At 37.7% G+C, this 13,427-nt stretch overlaps 1 protein-coding gene across 1 annotated transcript in view; it reads right to left on the bottom strand.

Annotated features, from left to right (window-relative positions):
• Window positions 1-242: 242 nt before the first annotated feature.
• PPM1D (protein phosphatase, Mg2+/Mn2+ dependent 1D) overlaps window positions 243-13,427 on the bottom strand; it is a 48,103-nt gene continuing 34,918 nt past the window's right edge. The window contains exons 4-6 of the mRNA XM_060081393.1: window positions 12,744-12,934; window positions 6,089-6,331; window positions 243-1,664 (exon numbers count right to left, since the gene is read on the bottom strand). Coding sequence (XP_059937376.1) covers window positions 1,107-1,664; window positions 6,089-6,331; window positions 12,744-12,934 — 992 coding nt within the window. The 3' untranslated portion in view covers window positions 243-1,106. The remainder of the gene's footprint in view (window positions 1,665-6,088; window positions 6,332-12,743; window positions 12,935-13,427) is intronic.

Below are 13,427 nucleotides of genomic sequence, written 5' to 3'. Positions count from 1 at the left end.
ATTGTATATTTAGCCTGATTTGATGTACTCTAAGTTAAAATTAAAAAGTCAAGATTGCAAAAATGAACATTACATGTATTTTAAGTTGTTACTCTAAAGCTTGATCATGGCCTAACAACAAGTTAATATATACCATTAAAACAAATATAACAAAAATAACAAAAATCCAGCAACATCAGTAACAGTTCACTGGTTTTATTAGATGAACAAACATGTCCATATAATCAATGAAAACCATAGGATATATAAAATAATTTAAGAAATGTTGGGAATTAGCAGCACCATCTGTTATTGACATAGCAAGAAAAATTTCACATATTTTATGCAAACACTAGAAGGGGATATAACTACTTTTAAGACCCACTAATGCCACTGAGTATCTGGGATGATTGAGAAGGGCATCTTTTTAGGCAAACCTACCTCCTTCTACTTGAAAGATTTGGTGAGCAAATCTGATGATTAATGTTTAGAAAAAATGCTACTGAAAGAGATAAGAGATACTGCATAGTATTTTAATTAGGAGAAGGAGACTAAAACCCAGCTGCTTTTGCATGGCTCAACACTTCTGCTTCTATGAAAAATTTAGTTCTGAATTATGAAATCAGAAATAAAGAATAATTTTTAAAAGACACTAGTTGTCTCTAAGAAACATTAAGTGGAACACAGGTCACTATGAAAATACATCACTTTTCCAGTTTGCTTCATAATTTACTTTAAAAAGTTGTGTCGCTTTCATCACACGTGACTAATACAAATTTCTTAATAAGCATTTTTAAAAGTTTAAATGTATTTCTAAAATCAAATAGATTCTTTTGATTTTTTTTTAAACCTTTAGCCCTGTTGTTACATTTAGTGTGTGTCAGAGTAAGAGACTGAGTTTGTGTGAAGGATACAAATTTACACACAGTTTATAGCAACTTATACCCTAAAATCTACAAAATTCACATTTATAATACAAGCAAGTACAAGGCCAGGATAAAACTGCTGAATTCCAAAAAGTCAAACTGTATACTATTTTTATTTTGTCCCCTTAAAAAAAGTTCAGCTTCGGCACCAAATTCATAAAGCCCTCTTAGAAGTTTGGAAAAAAAAATTCCAGATATATTTCAGCAAACACAAACAGTTTTTCTGTGCTGGTGAAGTAAAGGATTTCCAATTTTCTTCTGGCCCCTAAGTCTGCGTCGCATGGTAAGTTTAACAGAGTTCTTTCGCTGTGAGTTTGTGGGGAGGCTTGCAGGCTGAGCACCACTGCTTCGACTTAAACCATTTCGTCTATGCTTCTTCACAAGAGGGCCAGAGTTGGATTCTTCTAATGTCCTTTTGAAGTTTGTTGGAGGGGTTCTTTCAACTTCTTGAGCTTTCATTTGACCTGGGATCGACATCTTTAAATTTTTTTGGTCCATGATGGTGTTTGTTGAATTGGTAGGCACAAGGCCAACTGACAGGCTATTATTCAAAGAATCATGTATCCTTAAAGTCAGGGCTTTAGTGCAATTTTCTTCAAGTGGCTCTGGATCTTTTGAGGATATGACTGCAGCCTGGACGTTCCCTCGAGCTATCTCAGCTGGGACTTCTAAACAATTCTCTGAGAAGGCATTACTACGAACAAGGACAGGTATGTGGTCCTTAGAGTTCAGCCTTGGCCATGGGTCCTCCTCCAGTGACTGAAAAACAAGAAGGTAAACCAAGTAAGAAATAATTTTTCCTAGAATTCAGCTTAACCATTGGGGAAATGAAAAGATTTCATTAGAATAAGTGACAGATTTGTTTATTTGGGGGGTTTATTTCCTACTTTCTGTATTTTAATTTCTGAATATTCAGTAGTGTGGAAAATGTGAAGCACAACATTAAAGCAACTCTGTCATAATGGAAATTCAGACTGTTGCTTTGCACCCATCTCCCAAACACTAGATGCTGTTCTGTTATTTGAGAAAACAGGACATATGGGAATGTACTGAGTATGGCTGGGGCAACTTTCAAAGATATAAGTGAGGACTTCCCTGGTGGCACAGTGGTTAAGAATCCACCTGCCAATGCAGGGGACACAGGTTCAAACCCTGGTCCGGGAAGATCCCACATGCCACGGAGCAACAAAGCCCATGAGCCACAACTACTGAGCCTGAGCTCTAGAGCCCGCAAGCCACAACCACTGAGCCCACGTGCCACAACTATTGAATCCCGCACGCCTAGAGCCTGCGCACCACAACAAAGAGTAGCCCCTGCTTGCTGCAACGAGAGAAAGCCTGCGCACAGCAACGAAGACCCAACACAGCCAAAAGTAAATAAATAAAATAAATTTATTTTTTTTAAAAAGATATAAGTGAAAATCATATGGAAACTTTCAGATATTGTTTTTTAAAAAGCTTCACAGGAGGTTCAGATATGCACCACTCCTTTAGGTGTAGTGCCTCAGATCTGTATGTATTCAGAATATCCTCCCATCTCCAGACAGATAAGAACATTCTTCCTATCAAATACAAATCTTCCACTATAATATTTTAGAAAATCATTGCTTTAATACTTTCTCAAGTACAAATTTTAAGCATAAATACTATCTCTTGCCCAAGTGTGTAACATTTCCCTCAATCATTTCCTCTCTCAATCAAATCAAACTTATTAAAATAGTAATATATTCTGAAGAGCCCAAGTAAACCATTTTGTAGAATGGTAAACAAAGACATATTATCTGATCGCCCTCTGATATAAAATCCCCTAGGAATAAACGCCTTTCGAGAAAATGCTCTATAAAAAAGCATATTTATAAAACTAATGTTCCCTTTTACGTTTCTAGATTTCAAAAGAAAAAGGGAAATTGAAGCAATCGAAAGCATTTCAATTTAACCATATAACATGAACGTGCTTTACTGAAAAAAAATGAACTTTAGGTCCAATCGAGGCTAGAGATGAGAAACCCTAAAGTTCCTAATTTGGTACTGCCCCAAATAGAATGCTGCTACCTTTTTAAAAAAAAAACTAAGAATATATTCTTCCCTTCTGGGGTCATTGGCTCATTTATTTATTTTACACTGCATGGTTTACTGAAAGCCCAATTCTTATCTGTTTTAACACTGACTAGATGTTGGGCAGCAACCTTATTTCAAAATACCAGCGTTGAGAACAGATAACACACAGTCTCTGTTCTAGAATATGTACATCTGGCTTTCAATAATACCAACAACAACTTGTCTGTGAATTTATCCCCTCTGCATTAGGTTGATTCCAATGCCTACTACCCTGATCACAAGCATGTTCTGACCGACCACAGAAAACTATATCTAGTCATTAGTAATTTTTGACTAAAAGTTCATCTTGGTTTAATATAGAAAAAGGATTTGCAACAAGACCAGGCAGCAGATAAATTCTGTAGGCAGAAGGCTTCCTACTACCGAACAAGCACATCACTAATTTAGGCACAAGAAGAAAGGTACTAATCAAGCTACTTACAGAAATAGAACATATTGCTCTAGTTTATGCAACAATGTTAGACACTAGATGGAATTCCTTTACAAAAGAAAAACAATGGGATGATGTCAGAGTTAACACAATTTATTGTAATTTCTGTTGTGCTGTGTCTTTTTAAATTCACACATTATTATTCTGATACTACAGGTGCACTGGCTTTTCTTCCCCCACTTTTTCCTTGAACTTTTCTTTCTCTTTTTATTGGCACTCTGTGGAAATACATTGCATCTGTTAGCTCAGGCAACTTACCTAGACTTTCTAGACTCATCCCAGATTAATTACTACTGTATTGCTAAGCCTTCTTACATGCTCATAAAACACTTGTGATATTGAGAGGTTACGTCCTAAAAACTCACACTTTAAAAGTTTCACTACTTCAGAGATCAGCTTTCTTGAGAGCTCCATATACTTTACAATCCAACAGTAAACAACTAATTACAAATGGTGCCTAGAACACAACTGAAACTAAGCGTTAATCCTCTGGAAGAACTCTTTCCCTCATTCCTCCTTCCTATATAGCTCCTGGCTTATTTAAAAAACAGCTAAATTTAGTTTTGCCCTAAAGAAAGGATAAAGAAATCTGTGCCATAGTAATATATCACAAACAGAAGTATTTCTACTATATCTGTCCAAAAACAAGGATTTGACTACCGATTTAGCTTACGATTCAAACAGAAGTTCACATGTCTATAGATAGATAACCTAGTCTCAAGTGCCTAGTCTAAATGTGGGTAGGTCTTAAAAACCATTCAAAATCAACCAAAATGTCAATTATATCTAGATGTTACTAAACATAGGATTACTGTAACAATGAAATACATCAGAGATATTTGTGAGTAGCCATGGTTAAGATAAACAAAACAAAACACAATCTTTGGGGCAGAGATTTGTCTTTATTTACTTGTTAGGCCAGAGCCAACAATACTGATTGTTCTGAACAGCTCTAAACATTCTTTCATATTTAGGTGGGGCCAGATGGTTAACAAACAACCACGCCTACATATAAGTCAGTGCATACATAAATCTCCTAAGCTTTACTTTAGTAAAACTGTTAGATCATTATTTTTCAGAATTTAAAAATATGTTTTAAAAATTATTTCTAGGTGCAATTTATGTTCAATTTTACTAATGCCAATCCACAGACGGCAATAAGTTTTGAGATCAATATTAAGAGTATTTATTCCGGGCTTCCCTGGTGGCGCAGTGGTTGAGAGTCTGCCTGCCGATGCAGGGGACACGGGTTCGTGCCCCGGTCTGGGAAGATCCCATATGCCACAGAGCGGCTAGGCCTGTGAGCCATGGCCGCTGAGCCTGCGCGTCCAGAGCCTGTGCTCCACAACGAGAGAGGCCACAACAGTGAGAGGCCCGCGTACCGCAAAAAAAAAAAAAAAAAAAAAAAAAAAAAAAGAGTATTTATTCCTATCACAATATCTTCTATCCTCTCATCCTTACCTCCACCTTAAGGCCTCCTTCTCTGTACTGCCTAAAGTTCAGTTATTCAAATACAAACACATTAGGAAACATGAAAGTAATGAATACATTCAAATACAGAAACCAGCGAATTCTCAAATGAACATAAGCTCCTTCATAACACTCAAAGAGAATGAAGAAACTTTAAAAGATCTCAATCTGCATTATTATTCAAGAGTTTTCAAAGCAAAGAAAGCTTTGACAAGAAATTCTTTTAAGAAAATAAGCATAAAATATTAATTTGTCAATTTCTAAATGAAGAGTCCATGTAAGGAAAATTAAGTTGCCATATATATAGTGAAGTAAAAGATAGGAAAGTGGTAATAGTAAACTTCCAAGTACTCCATATAGGATCACAATACCCAAAATTAAATAAATTCTTTGTACTGTGTAGCTTTGAACACCTTTAAAAACTGCCTGAATACATGACATAAAATTCCACTGTGTTTCCCATTTTAATGGTCATTCTTCTGAAAGCACATTCTCAGAAGGCCAGGTATATCAAAACAGTTATCCATATTACTAATTATTAGCAGGAAAAAATTGGGATGAAATCAGAAAAAGGGAAATACAGTAGCATTTAAACTTGTTTATTTCACAGCACATCTTAAATTCATTCAATATTAACATGGATAAGAAATAGGAATGATGTTTCTTACCCATGTTAATAGACAACCAGTTCTAAAGTCTGATATCCTAAGGTCCAGTTCAGTCTTGATTCTGTATGATCTTATTCAAACTGCTCAATATCTCAGTCATATTATCTGTAAAATGGAATAACATCTGCACTATTTAGCTTTCAGGGTTATGAGGTTCAAATGAAATACCACATATGGAAGTGCATCACAAAAAATGCTTACAAACTTTCATACTATCAGAAGGGAATCAATAAGTTCCAAATATTAATATTGTTAATATTCTCCAGGGGCCATATCTCATCGCTTTTCTATTAGGTGCCCTACATACAGCTGGCATTCAGTAGAGTACCCATGTGTAGGTGATGGTCTACTGACAATAAGTTACATGATAAAGATCTACCACTTTCTTGATGGCGGCTCAAATCCGAAATTCTATTATATAAAGAATCTGAAAACTGTTTTCAGGTAATACTAACAGAGAAATTCTATTACAACTTAAATTCTAGAGAACTATGTACCTTGACTGGTGGTGTAGAACATGGAGAAGGAGTCATCACGCAGGTTTCTTGACTATTATAGGAAGGGCTATCAGTCAGGTTCAGATAGAGCTCGTCTTCATTGGTGAAATCTCCCTGAGTGCCCACTCCTGGAGAGATGCAGATTACTATGGCACTAGTATTATCCGCTCGAAGCATACGCTGCCTCCAGCGGCCTAGAGCTCGATTCACAAGCATTTTGGCACAAGACTGTCCATGCTCACCCTGTATTTAAAAGAATAAGAAGGAAGATAACCACTCAGACCTTGTTGCCACTACACCGGTATCAAATGAAAAATCACGTGTTCAACGTGGCCTACATAAATAATTAAAATTTCAAACTTTATCCACAAACCCTGTAACTATGCTAAAACAGTATTGCTCTAACTTAAAAAAAAATAATAAGATAAGGTCTTATCCTGTGGTTAAATTTCACCTGTATTTTTATATTTTTGGTAGCAAGAAACTTGGTCTTCAGTGTAAACTTACTTAGGAAAAGTTATACAGAAGTTATCTAAAAAGGGGAAGTAAACATCAAGTTATAATAGATAAACAATTCACAAATCAAATAATCACACATGGCAAAAAAACTCATTGCAAAGGGCCAATTTCCTCCTAAAATAAGAGCTTCTGCAAATCAAAGACAATCCCAACATAAAAACTGTCAAAGGATATGAACAAAATTCAGAGACAAGGAAATAAAAGTGGTCATTAAATATATGTATACATATTGACATATATATATATACATACATAGATATATGTATATATATTGACATATATATACATACATAGATACATCACACATAGCCATTTATAGATATATAAATGGCTAATGTCACTCCTATGAAGAAAAAAGCAACACAATAAGTGGTTTTAGTATAGAGATCAAATACATACAAACAGAAAGAGTAAAAAACAAAACAAAACAAAATTAAATGAACTTGTGTTATACAAATAAATGTGGCTTGGAATAAAACTTACAGCGTCATACATGGATTTAATAACTGCTAAGTTTCAAAGAACAGAAAAGAAAATGATGTGCTCCAGAAAAGAACTACTTATCTTAAAAAATACCTCTAGAAATAACTGAATAATGAAAATGAGTGGAAATGTTTGAAAAAGAAATGTGTCATGAACTATAAGGGGAAAAAAGTTTTAATTAATATGTTACTTTATGTAATGTAATAAAATATATTAATGTCACAGGGAGCTCAGCTCGGTGCTCTGTAGTGACCTAGATGGACAGGATTGGAGGGTGGGAGGGAGGTCCAAGAGGGAGGGGATATGTATACATATAGCTGACTCACTTCATTGTACAGCAAAAACTAACACAACATTGTAAAGCAACTATACCCTAATTTTAAAAATGCATGTATTAATGTATTATAAGTACAAAATACTGATGTACTATAATGTATACTATGTAATAATATATAATGTACTATAAGCACTTTATTAAAAAATATATCACGTATATGTCATTTAACTGTCAGCTATATGCCTCAAGTTTATATATTGAAACCGGATAAAGAACTGGGCTTTTTTCATTCTTTCCTTGGGAAACAGGGAATCATTTTTATTTGGGATTGTCTGATCTTGGTCATATTACAGTATTCCAACACATTAATGATGGCAAACTGCAAAAAACTCTTCTCAGCTCCCTTAAAATCTTAATATTAAGCCATCCTTGCATTCGCAAGAAAAGTACCACTTTGTAAAGATGTTTTTAAACATTGCTTTGTTCCCCCCTTTCTAATATGAAAAAATATGCACTTCACAATTGATGAAAGGCAGCATTAATCTGTAATTCATGAATCTATTACATTCCCCAGTGTACGACGTGTTGCACCACTCTCAAACTTCTAGCTCACTGAGAACTCACTGAAGGACTCCTTTCCCTTTCCCTTTTCCAGTGTGCCTGTTTCCCTCCCAGCAAAGCTCCATAAAACAGAACTCTACGTAAGCCATTTCTACTACCTTCCTTGCATTTTCCCTCAGCCCATTCTGTGGATTTGGGCCCCTTAATACTGTGTCCTTTTCTTCCACCTTGCTGTCTCACTAGGTGATGTCGTAAACCGTCACAGCTTTAACTCCCATTAACACTGAAACTAGCATTTCCAGGCATTGCCTTTCAGTCACTGCCTACTGAACATATCTATCTAGATGAACCAAAGGCACGTCCTATTCAACACGCCTATATGAATTATCCCTCCCTCCCCCCAAAATAATGTGTTTCTTCTTGATAACAGCTTCCAGCCACCACTAAGAAATCTGGGTGTCATAATATTCTCCCTCCTTAAAACCCAAGTTCTGTCAGTTCTACCACTTATGTATGTTTTTTAACGTCTACACTTCTATTTACTTACTTACTTATTTATGGCTGTGTTGGGTCTTCATTGCTGCGTGCGGGCTTTCTCTAGTTGCAGCAAGCGGGGGCTACTCTTTGTTGCGGTGGCTTCTTTTGTTGTGGAGCACCGGTTATAGGTGCGTGGGCTTCAGTAGTTGTGGCACATGGGCTCAGTAATTGTGGCTCGCAGGCTCTAGAGCTCAGGCTCAGTAGTTGTGGTGCACGGGCTTAGCTGCTCCACGGCATGTGGGATCTTCCGGGACCAGGGCTCTAACCCGTGTCCCCTGTATTGATAGACGGACTCTTAACCACTGCACCACCAGGGGAGTCCCATATTTCTTTTTTGCTTGTATGTGCATGTTTTTTTTTCTTAATCCATTGCTGCTTTAGCTCAAGCTTGCAAAAATTTTCATTTGGAACATAACAGCAGCTTCCAAAGAGGAAGCCTAATAGATCCATTAATAAAAATCAAGTCAGGGACTTCCCTGGTGGTCCAGTGGTTAAGACTGCACTCCCAATGCAGGGGGCCTGGGTTCTATCCCTGGTCAGGGAACTAGATCCCACAAGCCACAACTAAAGATCCTGAGTGCCACAACTAAGACCGGGTACAGCCAATAAATATTTTTTAAAAAATTAAAATCGGGGCTTCCCTGGTGGCGCAGTGGTTGAGAATCTGCCTGCCAATGCAGGGGACACAGGTTCGAGCCCTGGTCTGGGAAGATCCCACATGCCGTGGAGCAACTAGGTCCGTGAGCCACAACTACTGGGCCTGCGCGTCTGGAGCCTGCGCTCCGCAACAAGAGAGGCCACGATAGTGAGGGGCCCGCGCACTGTGATGAAGAGTGGCCCCTGCTTGCTGCAACTGGAGAAAGCCCTTGCACAGAAATGAAGACCCAACACAGCCATAAATAAATGAATAAATGAATAAATAAATAAATAAATAAATAAAATTAAAATCAGGACTTCCCTGGTGGTGCAGTGGTTAAGAATCTGCCTGTCAATGCCGGGGACACGGGTTTGAGCCCTGGTCCGGGAAGATCCCACATGCCATGGAGCAACTAAGCCCATGCACCACAACTACTGAGCCTGAGCTCTAGAGCCCACGAGACACAACTACTGAGCCCACATGCCACAACTACTGAAACCCTCATGCCTAGAGCCCGTGCTCTGCAACAAGAGAAGCCACCGCAATGAGAAGCCCATGCACCACAATGAAGAGTAGCCCCCGCTCACTGCAACTAGAGAAAGCCCATGCACAGCAACAAAGACCCAAGGGAGCCATTAATTAATTAATTAATTAATTAATTAAACTAAAATCAGATACTGTCAATAGGAATCAACATGTGAAGAGAGGCAGAGACAGACCTTATAAATATGATTCCATTCATCAAAATTCACCTTCTCTCAGGGATTCTTCACTAATCACTCACTGCTGACACCCATTCTCTTTCATTGCCAACTCTGCATCAGTTTAATTTAGTAAGGGGCAAGATGTTTTTCCTACACCTCCTAATAAATAGAACTCTCACATCCATTATCATCTGCCCTCTATTCCACCCTGCCATGAGTATGCTTTCTAAAATGCATATCTAAAATGCAGCTTTTCAATACTCTCCCCTACCTGACTATTAAGACTTAACTTCAAAACAGACCATTCAAAACCTTTTTGCCTCCTGTCTTCTAATCACATCAAGTTACTTGAGAAATCTGAATGTGCTGTACTTGTCTCTTCTCTCTGACTTTACACATTCTATTCCTTTGCCTGGAAAGCTTCACTCTCCTCCCTTCATCTCTTTACCTGGTAAATTCAACTCCACCTTTTGTGTGTGTGTGTGTGGTATGCGGGCCTCTCACCGTTGTGGCCTCTCCCATTGCAGAGCACAGGCTCCGGACGCGCAGGCTCAGCGGCCATGGCTCACGGGCCCAGCCGCTCCGCGGCATGTGGGATCTTCCTGAACCGGGGCACGAACCCGTGTCCCCTGCATCGGCAGGTGGACTCTCAACCACTGCGCCACCAGGGAAGCCCTCAACTCCACCTTTAAGACCTGCTCAAATACGACTCTCATCCATGAAACCTCCTTATGCAGTCCTCACAAGTTTCCTATCTTCTCCCTCTCAGTTCTCAACACTTGTTCTAAATATTGTTAGATGAATGCTTCCTTCAATACTCATTCTAAAAACACTTAGGTGTTTATGACACTTAGGTTCTCCCAACCCAATAAAACTGGCTTTTGGCCTCATCATGCCACTGAAATGTTTCTGTCTTCCTCTCTCATCATTAAAGAATTCTAAATCCAATAGACATGGGAATTCCCTGGCAGTCCAGTAGTTAGGACTCGGCGCTTTCACTGCCGAGGGCCCAGGTTCGACCCCTGGTAGGGGAGCTAAGATCCCGCAAGCCGGCGTAGCAAACAAACAAACAAACAAACAAAAAATCCAATAGACAAAATAGTCTTTATTTTATTTAATCTTTCTTTTACATCTGACATCACTGACCAAATGCATCATGCTAGCCCCAAGTTTGTAAAATTGAATAGATACATGACTCTTATCTTTAAACAACTCACAATCAAATGGTACTGATAGCTATCTATATCTCCTATTTGTAATGATATGGTAAATGCTAAGCAAGGACCCTATTCTATTTACCTTTGCTTCCTTTGTACCTACTGCCTAACATGTTAGTTGAGGGAATGAATGGAGGCAATTTAATACAAGTTCTTTCATGCTGCCTCCTTATCACCCCAAAGTATAGCTTTACCATTCCTCCCATCTTAGAAGAAGAGAATCTTTTCCAAGGAGCCACTGATTCCAGTTACTTCAATGAGCTCTGGACCTTCATTCCATCAACACCCCTTATTTCTCTTGTTCTGTCAATCTTTCTTGTAAGACTATAAAACTGCTTTCAAGACCCTCACTATCTTTACAAGCTAACAGTGGCACATTCCCTTGTCTTCCTGAACACTCACTACATCTATTTCCTAGCCTCACAAAGTACTGTTTCATCATCACTCCAATCTGCTAGCTAATGCCCTCATCACTTCAACCGAAACTCTTCATCCCTGAAGGTCACTAGTAATAAAAGGTACTAAATGTAAAGCCCAATACCCTGTTTTCATCCATCTGCCTCTACTTCTCTGTAGAACTTGACATTGCTGACTACTACTCCAAAACACTCTCTTTCCTTGCCTTCAATAACACTGCACTTTCCCAAATCTCCTTACTTTGTCATTGCTCAGAATGAAGATCAATTTTTAAGCAAGCCAGGAAGGAAAGAAAAGAATTTTCTCATTGATGGTTGTTTCTAGGTTTGCAATTGACTAAAACAATATAGGTGACATAGAGTTACCACATGACCCAGGAATTCCACTCCTAGGTAGATACCTGAGAGATCTGAAAACATGTCCACACAAAAACTTGTACATGAATGTTAACAGCAGCGTCATTCAAAATAGCCAAAAAGTGTAAACAACTAAAGTACCCATTGACTGATGAATGGATGGATAAATAAAATGTTATATATCCATCAATGGAAAATTATTCAGCCATAAAAAGGAATAAAGTACTGATACAAGCAACATGAATGAACCTTGAAAACATTATGCTTAAGTGAAAGAAGTCAGACACAAAAGGCCACATTATTGTATGATCTCATTTATATGAAGTATGCAAAACAGGCAAATACACAGAGACAAAAAAAATTAGTGGTTGCCAGGGAACAGGGTGATAGTGAATGACTGCTAATGGTTATGGGGCTTGTTGGGGGCAGTGATGAAATGTTCTGGAATTAGTGGTGAGAGTTACATAACTGAGAATATCCTAAGAACCACTGACCTGAATACTTTAAAAAGGTAAATTTTATGGAATGTGAATTATATCTCAATTTATAAAAAGAAGGATCGGTGAGGGTTCCATAGGCCAGGAAGTCAAGGGCTGCTCATAATGAAGTCAGTGGTTGTATGTTTTGTTATCTAGTTTCATTCATCTATTTCCTGTCTTGTTCCCCTAATAAGCTGCAGAAATCTGTATTTTACTTTCTTCTACAGCCAGGGCAAATGCAAAAATCTACTCAAGGTGAACATCCTTAGTTCATATTCAAGACCCCTGACAAAAGTACCAGAACAATATGTAGATAATAATACCGAATTGAGAGAGGATGGGAGGGAGGGAGATGCAAGAGGGAAGGGATATGGGAACAGATGTATATGTATAACTGATTCACTTTGTTATAAAGCCGAAACTAATAAAATCCTTTAAAAAAATATACCGAATTGAGTTGCTTCTCACCATCAAGTATTTTTTCTCCTCTTGGTCCTGGCACATTGAGATGGCATCTTGAGCTGGAATCATATTCCAAAGACCATCACTCCCCAAGATAATATACTTGTGCTTCTGGGGATCAAGAGTGTGGACACTTGTGTCTGGTTCAGGTGACACCACAAACTCACCACTGAAGAAGTCATAGCTCCACAAATCACCTGGGGAGCAGGAGGCAGAAAAAGCAAGAAGTATTATTTGCAAGCTAGTAGTATCACATCAACAGATTAAAGAAGAAAATCTAGATGTTCATCTCAACAGATGCAGAAAAGCATTTGATAACATTCAAAATCCATTTATGATTAAAAAAAAGATTTCTTAGCAAACTAGAAATTTGAAAAGGTAACTCCCTTATGAACCTGATAAAAGTATGACTTCTATCACCACTTCTCTTCTAATTCTATACGAGGGATCCTTCTCAATACAGTAAGATAATAAAAATAAATGACATATGTGAATTGGAAAGGAGAAAATAAAACTATCATTACTTGAAGATAATTTTATTTCTACATGGGAAACCAAAAAGAAATTAGATAAATTATCAGAACAGGAACACTTAGCAAGGTTGTTAAATACAAACCCAATATATAAAAGTCAGCTGTATCTCTATATAATAGCAAGAAATAGAAAATGTAAAATTTTAAACAATTCCAC

The sequence above is a fragment of the Mesoplodon densirostris genome, chromosome 18, assembly GCF_025265405.1.
Source record: "Mesoplodon densirostris isolate mMesDen1 chromosome 18, mMesDen1 primary haplotype, whole genome shotgun sequence".
In the NCBI taxonomy this organism is placed as follows: domain Eukaryota; kingdom Metazoa; phylum Chordata; class Mammalia; order Artiodactyla; family Ziphiidae; genus Mesoplodon; species Mesoplodon densirostris.
Note: the sequence above shows the minus strand (reverse complement) of the source record. Positions and strands in the feature narration are given on the sequence as shown.